Raw genomic sequence first — 14581 nt, 5'->3', positions numbered from 1 at the left:
AACACAACACTCACTGTAAAGCAATTATACTCCAATAAAGATGATAAAAAAATGTAAGCACAATTAAAAAAACCTACAAATAACAAATGCTGAGAGGGTCTGGAGCAAAGTGAACTGTCCTAAACTGTTAGTTGGAATGTAAATTGGTGCAGCCACTGTGGACAACTGTATGGAGGTGCCTTTAAAAAACTACAAATAGAGCTACCATATGATCCAACAGTCCCACCTCCTGGGTATATTCCCAGACAAAACTATAATTCAAAAAGATACACGTACCCCTACATTCATAGCACTATTCACAATAGCCAAGACATGGAAACAACCTAAGTGTCCATCAAGAACTGAATGGATAGGGCTTCCCTGGTGGCACAGTGGTTGGGAGTCTGCCTGCAGATGCAGGGGATGCGGGTTTGTGCCCCGGTCCGGGAGGATCCCACATGACACATAGCGGCTAGGCCCGTGAGGATGGCCGCTGAGCCTGCGCATCCGGAGCCTGTGCTCTGCAACGGGAGAGGCCACAACAGTGAGAGGCCCGCATACCATAAAAAAAAAAGAAGAAGAAAGAAAAAACAATTGAATGGATAAAGAAGATGTGGTATAGATACACAATGGAATACTACTCAGCCATAAAAAAAGAATGAAATAATGCCATTTGCAGCAACATTTACTTCATACTAAATGAAGTAAATCAGAGAAAGACAGATATATGATACCACTTATATTTGGAATCTAAAATATGACACAAATGAACTTACCTACCAAGCAGATACAGACTCACTAACACAGAACAAACTTGTGGTTGCCAAAGGAGGAGAGAAGTGGAGGAGGGATGGATTGGGAGTTTGGGATTAGCAGATGCAAACTATTAAATATAGAATGGATAAACAAATAAGATACTAGTGTATAGCACAGGGAACTATAAATATCCTGTGATAAACCATAATGGAAAAGAATGTGTGTGTGTGTGTATAGCTGAATCACTTTGTTGTACAGCAGAAATTAACATTATATATCTATACTTCAATAAAATAAATTTTTTTAAAAAATCAAGTCATTTGAAAAGTTGGAAGAAAAGCTATACCTACACTAGTAAAATGGTACTCTCTAGAGAAAGTAAAAGAAATATAAATCTATTATGAAGCCATAATAGAACTTCTAATAATCCTTATAACTAGACCTTTTGATTACTGTTGTTCTCTTATATTGTAAAGTTTATGTCAATACTTGCAAAATTAACTACTCATAAATCTAGAGTTTTGACTTGCCTACATAAATATATAAAAAGTATATTGGGAGGGGGAATACAACTGAGTCCATGTAATTTTAATCCCTTTGACATTATACAGTTCTGCCTTCAGAACTGGAATAACAGCATGTCAGAGTAATTCTGAAAAGAATTTATAGATTTACATTTATATCAATTTAAAAATAAAAGAAAAATCAAGCAAGTTTATTTAAAGTTATTTCATTGATTAGTACCTTTTCACAAAAACTCCCCCAGAAGACACCTTTTTCTTCACTCGCCTCTTCTCTTTGCTTGACTCACAGGAAGGGTCATCTTCCTACAAAGGAAAAGAGAGCCAAATAAGATTTCTATGCTAGCCACATTTTTGTCTTTCTATGTTACTGTTCCAAAAGAAAAAATTTAACCATGACAACATTTTCAACTCTGGTTTATATTTCTTTTTGACTTTTGTGTAAATACTTACATCAGAAGTACCAGTTCATATTGTGCTGATTCATCAGACTGGGAGGCACCTTGAGAAATCATCCAGTCCTACCTTTACCTCATACATCCCCCACACAGAACAACACCTTGTTGTTTCTGCTTCTATTTTAGACCAACATTTTACAACGTATTACTAAACAAAATAACACAAAGCATTAGCATGGCATCCTCTGGATTCTTTGCAAGCCCCATTCTGTTAGGAATCCCATTTCCTGGATCCTGTATTTCCTTCTCTGTTCACAAAACATCCCTCAACTGCTCGTCTCTTTCACTTTGTCCTGCCACACACTGTTTCTGAATATTTCTCATCCGTTGTGGTACTCTCAGTACCTAGCACAGAAGATTCTTAATAAGTGCTCTGAGAAGGAGTAAGAGAGGACTAGAAACACAGTGGATACTCAGTAGATGTTAGTCATCTTTGAATAATTTTTCTAGTCAGAAAAATGCTCTGTGCCCAGTTGGGCAGGACAGATCTGAATGCAGGAGTTCCAGGAACATCACAAGGCCACATGTCCATCAGGAGAGCCCCTGGCTGGAGGTAGGATTCCCCAAGGTGTTCCCACCTACACCTTTGCTAATAAGGTCAGTCAGCTTAACTCATAGTAGTGTGTGAACATAGAAGCAAACTGCTGTTTTTCCAACACCACCCAGGAAAACAGAACCACACATGTTCCCTCCCCCTTGAGAGGGGAATAAATGGGGAATCTGCTGGCCCTCCCTTATAGTGTCCAGGCACTGTAGGGCATAGGGCAATGTGATGGTCCCTTCTCTTGAAAAAGCTTGCCAACCAGTTTGAAGACCAGTGACAACAAACCTTTTACTGGGGCTTAGCATATGGTACCCACTGTATTTCATACTTTACATATATAACAAGGTGAAGTAGGTTGGATTACCAACATTTTATAGATACAAGGACAGAAATCAAAGAGGTTAATCAACTTTTCCCAAGGTCACAAAACTAAGTAAATGGCAGGATTCAAATCCAAATTTTGTCCAACACCAAAGTTCATGTTGTAACCATTCCTCCATCCTGTCTTCCAGCAAAAAATTTGCTCATTCAGTTCCTAAAACTACACTGTATACTGTATATACTGTGCTACAGGTATACAAAAAGGAATGAGATCTGGTTCCCACTCAGGAGTCTGTGGTGGAATAGCAGATATAAAAGAGGTGCTCAGTTCACTCCCCAGCTTTCAAGAGGTCCTCAAGATCATTAGGGGATGAATGCAAAAATGTCTAGGAAAGAAGAACACTGAGGTAGGGCAGGAGTTTACTAACCTCATTCAACTAGATAGAATTAGAGAAAGAATATAGAAAATGTAGGAAAAGAGAGGAAGCTACTTGTCAGAGGTAGCCAATTTTCTAGTGCTTAATAGTTACCAGACTTTCAGAAACAGTTATATTTATTTTCCTTTACTTTTCATATATGCTAACTCCTAAAGGAGTTTAAACAATCCCAAATACTCTATATAGTGGTCAAATACCAAAGCATCTACTAACATCAAATATGTAAGTTGTTCTATCAAACCAAGCAAGCCTTACTGTAAACTGGTTCAAAAGAAAATATGTGCTTGGCACTCAACAGGCCTCCAGTAAGTGTTCGTCGAAAGTTCCAAACTTTCAAATTCCAGAAGTTTCTGCATTTGGGGAACATTCTTCACCAAGATTACTCATTTCCTCATCATAAATTATAGCCAGAAACATATTTCTCCCTAATATGTGTTTTCTCCCAAACTCAGGAAAAGAGAACTGCAACACTGAGATATTAAACACATGAATCATGGTGCTTAGGCACCTAAAGCAATTCTAAGTGTAAATTAAACAACCACCCCTGTGTGAAAATGTATATATTTTAAATATTAACCGGTTTCCATCTGAAAGAATTTACAGATTTGTTGAAGAGATTAATAATACTGCGTGAAACTGTTAACAGGTTATGTGTCTACAAATTATTGCCTGGGTATATGGAACTCTTGTTTTTAAAACAATTTCATGCAATCTGATAAGTTTTGGGAAGCATACACAACTAAAAGGAGATAAATCCCACTTTGATTACCAGAACAGTCTCTTATCAGTGTCAAAGCAGTATAACCAATAGAGAGAGAAAAATCACAAACTTCTAGAACTTCCTTAGACTAACAGCTCAGATTGGATAAACTCACTTATGCCCTCAGATTGCTCCAAGGACTCTTACAGGCTCACAGGCTAGGATGTCAGAGGACAGGGAGAAGCCCAGCAGAGACCATATCAAAGCCCAACCCGGTTCCACATCCTTGTAGGTAGAAAACAAGGGTAAGTTAAACACAGAAGTATTCATAGAATATTACCAGTTCCAGGTTGGCCATTCTTGATTAGCAAGCATGGCCCAAAGCTTTAGACCAACGACTTCTCGAATGATACTGGTTTTGGAGATGGAAGCTATGAGGAGTTCAGTGCTGCATCAATCTGCAGACAGACATCTCTACCAAAGCTATTATAGTTCCCATCTAGTTTACATTTTTTAAATAAACATTTCTATTTAAGTACAATACACCTATCAAAGAGCACCCCAAAAAGTGTACAGTGTGATGAATTTTTACAAAGTGAAAACACCCAATGTGACCACAACTGAAATCAAGAAATTGAACAAGAAACTGAACATTACCTGTATCCCAGAAGCATCCATTTGCCTCCTCCCAGGCACTATTAACTTGATTTATTTTACATATTTTGGGACTGCATGGCATCATACTGTAGTTTTCTTTTGCTCAGCATTATGTTTCTGAAATTGACCCACAGTGATGTGTAGAGCAGTAATTCATACATTTCCATTGCTTTATAATATTCCATTGTATGATTACACCAAAATGTATTTATTCTTACTGTTGATGGAATTTTTCATCTAGTTCGGGGGATATTTATAATAATGCTAATATGAATATTCTTGTTCATGTCTTTTGGTGCCCATCTGTGTACATCAAGAGACATGTACTCATTGCACTGGGAAGTGAGTCACAGATGTGTATATGTTCAGCTTTACTCAATACGGCCAAACAATTGTCCAAAGTGATTAAAATCAATTTACACTCCACCAGTGGTGTATAAGAGTTCCACTTGCTCCACATCCCCATCAATACTTGGTAATGTCTGTTTTGTATTGTTTTAATTTTAGCCATTTTGGTGGTATATTGACACCTTGTTGGGTGTTAATTTATATTTGTGATAACTAATAATTCTGGTAACACTTCTGAGTACATTTTCATGTTTATTGGCCACTTGGATATCTTCTTTTGTAAAGTGCTTGATCATGTCTTGCCCGGTTTTTTACTGGGTTGTCTGTCTTTTTCATACTGGTTTGTGTAAGTTCTTTGTGCTTTTGGATAGAAGGAAGGAAAATAAGAAGGAAGGAGATATATTTTCATACTCTTTGGCTTGCCTTTTCAATCTATTAATGTTGTCCTTGATAAAGTGAAGTCTTATTTTAATAAAGTTGAATCTATCAATATTTTTTCTACCCCAAGGTCACAAAGATATCCCACTGCGTTATCTTTTGGAAGCTTCATCACCTCAACTTTGTATTTAAGACATATCTTGAAATAAATGTTTGAATTACTGTGTATAATTCCAGTATAAGTAACATTTTATCAAATTACTATAAATTTTATATTTAAATTTTCATAAATAAATTCACTTATTTGAAGAGCTAACATCAAAAATTTTAAAGACCGGGCTTCCCTGGTGGCGCAGTGGTTAAGAATCTGCCTGACAATGCAGGGGACACGGGTTCGAGCCCTGGTCTGGGAGGATCCCACATGCTGCGGAGCGACTGGGCCCGTGAGCCACAACTACTGAGCCTGCGCGTCTGGAGCCTGTGCTCCTCAACAAGAGAGGCCACGATAGTGAGTGGCCCCCACTTGCCACAACTGGAGAAAGCCCTCGCACAGAAACGAAGACCCAACACAGCAAAAATAAATACATAAAATTAATAAACTCCTACCCCCAACATCTTCTTTAAAAAAAAAAATTTGAAGACCAATTTTTCAAACTAAATCTTCTCATAAGCACAGTGAGTGAGCTGGAAGGGCAAGGGCGCTATACTGGCAGTAACAAGTGTCATTAAAAGGGGGTTAGGCAGTTAGGTTCAAATCATGGCTGCCCATCTAACAAGCTGTGTGACTTTACGCAAATTCCTTATTTTCTCTGAGATTTGGTTTCTTATTTGTAAAATGAGGATAATAACATCTGCCAGGTATAAAGTTCCTGGCACTGAGCACAACACATAGCAAGTACTCAGTAACTGTGGATGATGATGATCCTATTAATTAAGGCAAGTTAGATGATCTCACAGAACTTAAATTTTCAGTGCTCTGTGTAAAGTAGCCAATTAAACTATAATACAAATGATGAGGTGACCTCAGAGCAGTACAAAGTGCTTGCTGAAAGGAGGAGAGATCATTTGTGGTCAGGGGCGCTAGGACAAGGTTGATGAACAAGATGGTTCCTAAAGAGGATTTTGAGAGGCAGAGTTGACAGGCTTCAAGGTATATGGACAAAACGAGCAAAGGCTTGGGGGTGGGAAAGTGTGGGGCAAGTTCAGAAAAGGTAGGCGACGTGTAGGAGAATAGAAAACAATAAGGCTGGTGAAGTGGGTTAATGCAGGCTGAGATAATATGTGAAAAAGCACTATAAAAATTTATTATTATCATCAAAACCAGTTATTATAAAAAACCTATTTAAGTGCATTATGTCAGACTATCCTAGGAATTTTTTTTCTGGCTAAAAATTATGCTCTTGCAGATTCTTTTACAGGGGAAAAAGTCATATGCAATCATAGGTCCTTACCAGAAGGTGGCAGGAGACATTTAGTCAGAGCTTCTTGAAGCCTCTATATAAATGAGCACTGAATCAAAAGTTCATTTTATTTATACTTTACATATTTAGACTCCACAATAAACTAATTCCTCCTCCTTTCAGATGCATAGGGCTACACACATTTATCCACTGTTTATACAACTCAAATGTAGAAAATTGAAAGAAAGGAAAAAAGAGAAAAGGATATGAGGAAGGGAGAATATAATACCATGAATACTAGTAGACAGAAAATACCTCAGGAGTTCTACACAGTATTTTATCTAATATCAATACCATCCCATGAGGTAGGTGTTATCCTCATTTTAAAGATGAGGAAATTGAGACCCAGAAGCTTTTGCAGAACAGAAAATAAGCAGCTGCCATGAGAGGTCAGTGACATTTGCTCATTTACAAAAACTCGTGTAACCTACAGCAGGACCGCAAAAAACGATGGGCCCAGAGTACAGGGACCTCGAGTCAGCGCTCCTGAAAGCTTCACATTGTTGGTAGAGAGCAAGGTCTTAGGAAGGATGTGCTCTATTAGTGTGTGACATCAAACCACCCTGGGAACAGACATTTCTGGGCAAGAAAAGAATAATTTTAAATAGCTAAAAACCAAAAATTTTCTATGTAGACCATCAATCTGCATCAACTCAAAAGGTGTGCAGCTTGGGTGATCTCCAAAAGATCTAGGCAGCTAGCTAGCGAAGAACAATGTATGTTCTTGCCTCTGAGGAGACTAGAATAGGCAGAGTTCCTGCCACAGGGTAGAGAGGGAGCAGATCTGGAGTGTCAGTGGTAGTTTATAAAAGGTGTGTGTCCGCTAGCCAACACCACATGACTGCCCCAGCCAGCCTCTCCATACTAAAGTGTCCCCAGAGGCTAAATGTGGTGTAAGATGGTCACTGCAAAAATGAAGATAATGGATTAATTATGATGATTATTTCTATCCCTTGGAAAATTAAGCACTTGTGAGATACCAAAACCCAGAGAAAGTGAATTTTTATACAGAAATACACACATTTGCAGATGAACAGAATGTTGTCTAATATGAGACCAAACCATTAACAGCAGCTTCTCTGGAGAGTGGAACTTGGTATGGGGAGAAGCGTCTGCCCTGTTTTTAACATTTTACAACAAGCACATGTATTAATATTTTTAAGTGGTTATTAAAGAGACTAATGATTAGTTTGTACAAAATAAAAAGAAGCCAGGAAGTTTTTATTATATATCATATTTGAGGTGATGTAGATATGGAACAAAAGTAACTTACCCACGAGGACTGAGGAAAAAAATTCCCTATGGAAGGAAAATATGAAACGTACCTGAATCCCTACACTATGTCGCATGAACTGTCCACAAAGGCCACATCTTCAGAGCAGAGGAGAGTGAGGGTCAAAGTTTCCCTGGTGAGCTTTCTGCCTGCTCTACTGAGACTGGATGGCCTGAAATACAAGCACCATTGGGGGTTTCTTGCTGTCACTTTCATTCTATTTTCTATACTCCACCTGCTTTTCTTCATTTGTTCTTTGTTATCTGTTTCTCATGTCAGTTTCTTTTTAGAGCAGTTTATTTTGAATATTTAGAATTAAAACATACATACTCCATAGCTGTCTCAGAATTCTTATTGATTACTCTTATAAATTTTTTTTCCTTACATGATACAATAATAAGAATAAAACTTACTGCACACATATGAACCAGGTTGCTATTCCAACTGATAGGTAGATAGACAGACACATATGTGTGTGTATGTATATATAGTTTTATAGAGTAATGTGTGAGTGTGTGTGTATATATATATATGTATGTGTATATGTATATTCCTTTACTCCTTACAACACTCTAGAAAATATAAGTTATTAACTCCAATTTACAAATAAGGCAAAGAGAGGTTAAATGACTTGTCCAAACCAAAAAGGGCTGCAGCCAGGATTCAAACCCAAATACCCCCTCCAAAGCTGGTACTCTTAGCTACTCCTGTATACTACTTCTTGAGAAAGATAAATGTGTTAAGGATACCAACCACAGCCGCAAAGTTGGGAACCTGAGTTTTTTCCAGCATCTCCCTGAGTTGATCCACCTCTGCTCGATACTCATCCAGCTGACATTCTAATTTTTCTCTGCGTAGTCGTTCATACTCCAGGTGGCCCTGCAGCTCTTTGATAGTCCTGTCAAAAAAAATTTGGTTTCAATCTCCAATATCAACTAGCAATTATTTTTGGTAATAGTGAAAAGTATCCATACATTATATACATTATATTTAAGGCAAATAAAACAAAGAAAGCATTTTTTCAACAAATATATATTGAGAGTGTACTATGAGCCAGCACTGATCTATACATACTGGAGATAAAAGTCGTGAACAAAACAGGCCAAATCTGCCTTTGTGGGGCCTACCTTGGCAGCAGTAGTGGAAGACAGTAAAGAAAATAAATAAGTAAATATATGTATTTAAATATAAGTAAGTAAATATAAGTATGTTGGAAGGTGATAAATGCTAAGGGAGAAAAAAATAAAGCAAGAAAGTAATAGAAATGTTGTTGAGGAGGGGGTTAATACCCCATACACAATGAGCAGGGAAGGCCTTACTGAGAAGGGGGCTTGTGAGCAAAGTCCCAAAGGAAATAAGAGATAATCAAGTAGACATCTGGGGGACGAGCAACCCAGACAGAGAGAATAGCAAGTGCAAAGGCCCTAAAGCAGAAGAACATCTGGTGACCTCGAAGAAAGAAGCCAATGTGGCTGGAGTAGAGTCAGAGAGGTAAAAGGGAGCCAGAACAAGTAGGGCCTGGTAAGTCGCAACAAGGACTCAGCTTTTACTCTGAGTGAAATGGGAAGCTATTAGAGGATCTCAACAGGGAAACGGCATGCTCTAACTTAAATGTCTTTTGATTTGTTTAGCTTTGTTTTTTTTAATGATGTAAAATTTACTTTGAGTGAATTACACAAATATCAAGTAAACAATTCAATGAGTTTCCACTAATGCATCCACCATGACTACCAAGATACAAAATACTTCCATCATCTCAGAAAGTTCCCTCATGCCCTTCCCAGGCAACCCCCACTTCGCAGAGGTAACCACACTTCTGAACACCTATCGTGTTAGATTAGTTTTGTCTCTGCTTGTAAATGAAATTTTACATTATATTCATTTGTATGCCTGGCTTCTTTCAGTCAACAATATGTGAGGTTTATCTGACTTAGGTTTTAACATGATGAGCAGACTGCAGGGGATGAGGGTGGGGGGTGAGGGAGCAGGGACAGGAAGTTGGGAGACAGGAAGTATCAGGAAGATGTTAAAATATACCCAGACAAGCGATGCTAGGACTGGAACCAGGGTTTCTTTCTGCCTTATTACTGGATGGTGAGGGCATCAGAACTCCCAAGGCATGTTGAGTTGGATGTCAGGTCTGAAGGAGGGCAATCTAAGAGTATACAGTAGTAGCTCTGGTATGGAAGTGAGTGGGGTTGAGGTTGGATATAGGAAAGAAGAACATTAACTGTGGAAACCTAGAATTCAGCAAATGAGAAAAGAAAATCAGCCCCAGGACAGAATAACACAACCACGTTTTGCTGTATTCTGAGTTTCATCTAACCAATCAACAACAAAAAAGGCAAAAGGACATCCCTCAAACTAATACTTATCCAGGTTTCCTTTACAATTAGATATAAGATCAGGAGTTTGTACCCCAAGAATAAATGTCTTCAGATGTACTCAACACAAAGTGAGAAACACATACTAGAGAAGAAGTAAAGCTTACTCAGAGGAAACACTGCAGTCTCAGCTAATAAGAAACTACAATCTGGCACAAAGGCTAAAGCAATCTTTATTAAAAAAAAATTCTGCTCAAATGACTTACATCAATATAATAACCATTTCACACTGAAATGTGAACATTAGAATTAAAAGTTCCATTAAAGACTATTATTAAAATTGTAATGACCTTGGATAATAGGTTTGGAGTCATACAGACTCAGACACAAATCCTGTCTCCACCCCCCACCCTTAGTCCTCCCTTTGTGACTTCATGCAGAGCTACTTAACTTGTAAATTCAGTCTTGGTTTCCTAATCCACGTACTGAGATAATAGCTAATGGAGCTGTGAAGACTGCATGAAACAATATATACAAGAGGCTTATATAGTGCCTACCATACAGTAGTGCTCAGAAGTACTACAAGCATCCCTAGCAGTAATACAGTAATATGCCTTGGAAGAGAAGGGAACAAAATTTAAAGCTCATTATCTAGGAAATAATTGCTCTACCGTGAAGTGAAGTACTTTTCTAGACTACAAGGGAGCTAAGAACTTTCGGCTAGGTTCTTAGGCAGAGGCCAATACTAAAAATATTCTACATCTCAAACACTTTAATCAATACAGAGGCAGTCAGGAATTCCCTGGCGGTCCAGTGGTTAGGACTCCACGCTTCCATTGCAGGGGGCACGGGTTCAATCCCTGGTCAAGGAACTAAGATCCCGCATGCTGTGCGATGCAGCCAAAATATACATACCTACATATATATATATATATATATATATATATATATATATATATATAGAGAGAGAGAGAGAGAGAGAGAGAGAGAGAGAGAGAGAGGCAGGCAGTGGACAGCTACTTATGTGATGTGATTTATGAAATACCAAGAAGGCCCCTGATTAAAAAAAAGAAAATTTCTTTTTGGTCTACCACAACTTCCTAGTGCCTAAAAATCCCATTAAGAGACAGAGTATTTTGGCTTAAGATTTTGTTTTCTGTTCAAACTCCCAAGTACCCATCTTATCAAAGATTTAGATGTTACTCTGAATACACTTACCAGACCTCTTACTGAGATTAAATTCAGAAGAGGGTGAATGCAAGAGAAACAGGAGGTTCTAAGAGTATGAGGGAAAGAGACCCAACCAAAGGAAAGGGCAGGGGAAGTGGAGAATCCATGTGTACTGTTCTTTACAGACCCATGTTTTGATTAAACTAGAAGTCTCCCCTCCTGTCTCCCTGTGTTCCCTGTCCACTGTGGAAAGCAGAGAGACAAGCAAAGAGGCAGTGGGAGGAAATAAGCACTTGGCATCCTCTATCCCAGCAGCCATTAATTAACTAGAGAGGTACCATATGTACCGAGAGACAATTTCAAGTGCAGGAAGTGAAAGGTGAGGGAATATGCAAGTGTTCTGAGGGGTGCCACTGTCCGTGAACATAGGACTAGGTTGGTGACTTGTGAGCAAGCAGTCCAATTCGATAGGGATGGCTAGAGACTGTGTTGGTTGAAAAGCTCAAAGTAGCTGTGGTCTCAAAAAAACGAAGGGGCTTCCCTGGTGGCGCAGTGGTTGGGAGTCCGCCTGCCGATGCAGGGGACACGGTTTCGTGCCCCGGTCCGGGAGGATCCCAAACGCCGTGGAGCAGCTGGGCCCAAGGGCCATGGCCGCTGAGCCTGCGCATCCGGAGCCTGTGCTCTGCAACGGGAGAGGCCACAGCAGTGAGAGGCTCGCGTACCGCAAAAAAAAAAAAAAAAAAAACGAAAACAGAAAACAGGAACTCTTCTTAGTGTTTTAGTTTTGCGAGACAAAAAGTTCTGGAGGATGGTTGTGCAAAAATGTGGAATGTACTTAACACTACTGAATTCTGCCTTAAAAGTGGTTAAGATATATTCTATGCTATGTATATTTTACCACAATTATTTTTAATTTTTAAAAAAGTTAAAAAAAAATTTTTTTTTAATTGGTGCACAATTTTTTTGCACCACAACTAAGACCTGTGTGTTGGGTCTTTGTTGCTGCGCGCAGGCTTTCTCTAGTTGCGGTGACCGGGGGCTACTCTTTGTTGCAGTGCACAGGCTTCTCACTGCGGTGGCTTCTCTTGTTGCAGAGCACAGGCTCTAGGCACGCGGGCTTCAGCAGTTGTGGCGCACGGGCTTAGTTGCTCCGCGGCATGTGGGATCTTCCCGTCCCAGGGCTCAAACCCGTGTCCCCTGCACTAGCAGGTGGATTCTTAACCACTGTGCCACCAGGAAAGTCCCTTACCACAATTTTAAAAAAATCTTAACACCTTCTCCATCTGGGGGCTTAGGAGGAAAACAGGCTGGAAACTCACACCCTTTGGTGGGGATGAAAAAATAAGTTGTTGATCAACAAACCCTCACATGGCATTTAGAAAGGTAAGTAAAAACAAACCATCAAAGTTTTGAGGACATTACTTTTCAGACTCAAGCTGTTCTTTCTTCTGCTTTAGATCTTCTTCTGTTATGCCTCCCAAGTGTTTACAGTTGCTCTCAGCAATTTCCAGGAGGTGTCTCAATTCTACAATTTTCTTATAAGCTCTCACTGCAAGACAGAGTTGAACAGGAACCTAGTTTAGAAAGATAACAGCTCATGAGCTCACAGGATGCTGATCCTGGAGCATACTCTTCCTCTAAAGCCAGTGTCTGCATGGTCAGTGTCTGTGTGGTTTGGGGAAGGAGATGGAGGGAGGGTGGTGTCTACATAGAAGGATACATATCAGTAGCAGAGCATCAGGGTGAACAAGCAGTGAAATATCTAAATGGAGGATTCTGTTCCTGCTGTTGGAGGATATATCATTGTTATGACTATTAATACCAGGGAAGGGAAGGGGAGGGGAGGGGAGGGAGGCTGGCTAGCAGTGTTTTAGGACTAGTTGTATATTACAGGACCATGCACAATTTTTTTATGTCAGAAAATTAGAAAAACTGAAATATGCTTGATTTATTTATGATAAATCAGAACTAATCCAGCCCCCAAATTTTATGATTAGTCACTTGTAATATCTAGGCAAGAGGATATTGAGAAGGAAGTGTGTTGAGAGCTACCTTGAGCTATTCTCCAGCTATCAAAACCATTTTTTCTATCCTTTGTGGTACAAGTTCTCAACCTGGGGTGATTTTCTCCTCCAAGGAACAGTTGGCAATATCTGGAGACCTTTTACTTGTTAAACCTCGGGGGATGGAGGGAAACAGACTACTGGCATGTAGAGGCTCAGGATGCTACTAAATATCTTAAAATGCACAGGTGGGCCCCCCTCAACAAATAAGTATCTGGCCCAAAATGTCAATAACACAGAAGCTGAGAAACTCTGCTTTACAACCAGGTTAGCAAATCACAGCCTCTTCTCCCTGACACTCACCACTCTGATTTATCTCTCGATAGGTTAGAGCTGCAGGTTCCAAACTACATACATCAGAATCAACTGGGGTACTTTTTAAAAATGTGTATGTTTGAGCCCCATAGCAGTCCTACAAATTCAGGTATCAGTAGTTAGTAAAAGCTCCTCAGACAATTCTGACGGGCAGACAGGTTTGGGATCCACCGTAACTAATAGCAAACAAGTAGAAGGGATTTTTTTTTAATGTTACATAAAATGGAAAGAATTGTTATGGTTTATTTAATTCTTTAACATTTGAAGGCTATGTTTTGAAAGAGCTGTTCTATGGGATCATCGGAGGTAAGAGCTAGGATTAATTGGGATTCGTTCCAGGAAGAAAGATCTTAACAAAGGTGAAACTTTTCAACAAAAACAGCTAATAGGGTGGGAGGGAGGGGAGACGCAAGAGGGAAGAGATATGGGAACATATGTATATATATAACTGATTCACTTTGTTATAAAGCAGAAACGAACACACCACTGTAAAGCAATTATACTCCAATAAAGATGTTAAAAAAAAAAACAGGGCTTCCCTGGTGGCGCAGTGGTTGAGGGTCCGCCTGCCGATGCAGGGGACGCGGGTTCGTGCCCCGGTCCGGGAGGATCCCACATGCCGCGGAGCGGCTGGGCCCGTGAGCCATGGCCGCTGGGCCTGCACATCCGGAGCCTGTGCTCCGCAACGGAAAAGGCCACAACGGTGAGAGGCCCGCGTACAGCAAAAAAAAAAAAAAAAAAAAAAAAACAGTTAAGAGCTATCATGTATTTCTGAAGTGCCTGTGATGGGAAGGACACTACGATAAGTGCCTTATACATTTACCCCTGTCAAAAGGTAAAAATGGGCCACACGGGTGATAGTGGGGGCCTTGTCACT

General features: G+C 39.6%; 1 protein-coding gene across 1 annotated transcript in view; it reads right to left on the bottom strand.

Moving 5' to 3' along the window:
* The window catches only part of ANKRD42 (ankyrin repeat domain 42), a 63812-nt gene that overhangs the window by 5839 nt on the left and 43392 nt on the right, over positions 1-14581 (bottom strand). Inside the window, 3 exon segments of the mRNA XM_081239503.1 lie at positions 1480-1562; positions 8586-8730; positions 12749-12875. Coding sequence (XP_081095629.1) covers positions 1480-1562; positions 8586-8730; positions 12749-12875 — 355 coding nt within the window.

This window comes from Mesoplodon bidens (genome assembly GCF_964165515.1).
Source record: "Mesoplodon bidens genome assembly, chromosome: 7".
Taxonomy (NCBI): domain Eukaryota; kingdom Metazoa; phylum Chordata; class Mammalia; order Artiodactyla; family Ziphiidae; genus Mesoplodon; species Mesoplodon bidens.
This window is presented reverse-complemented; position numbering and strand designations above follow the sequence as displayed.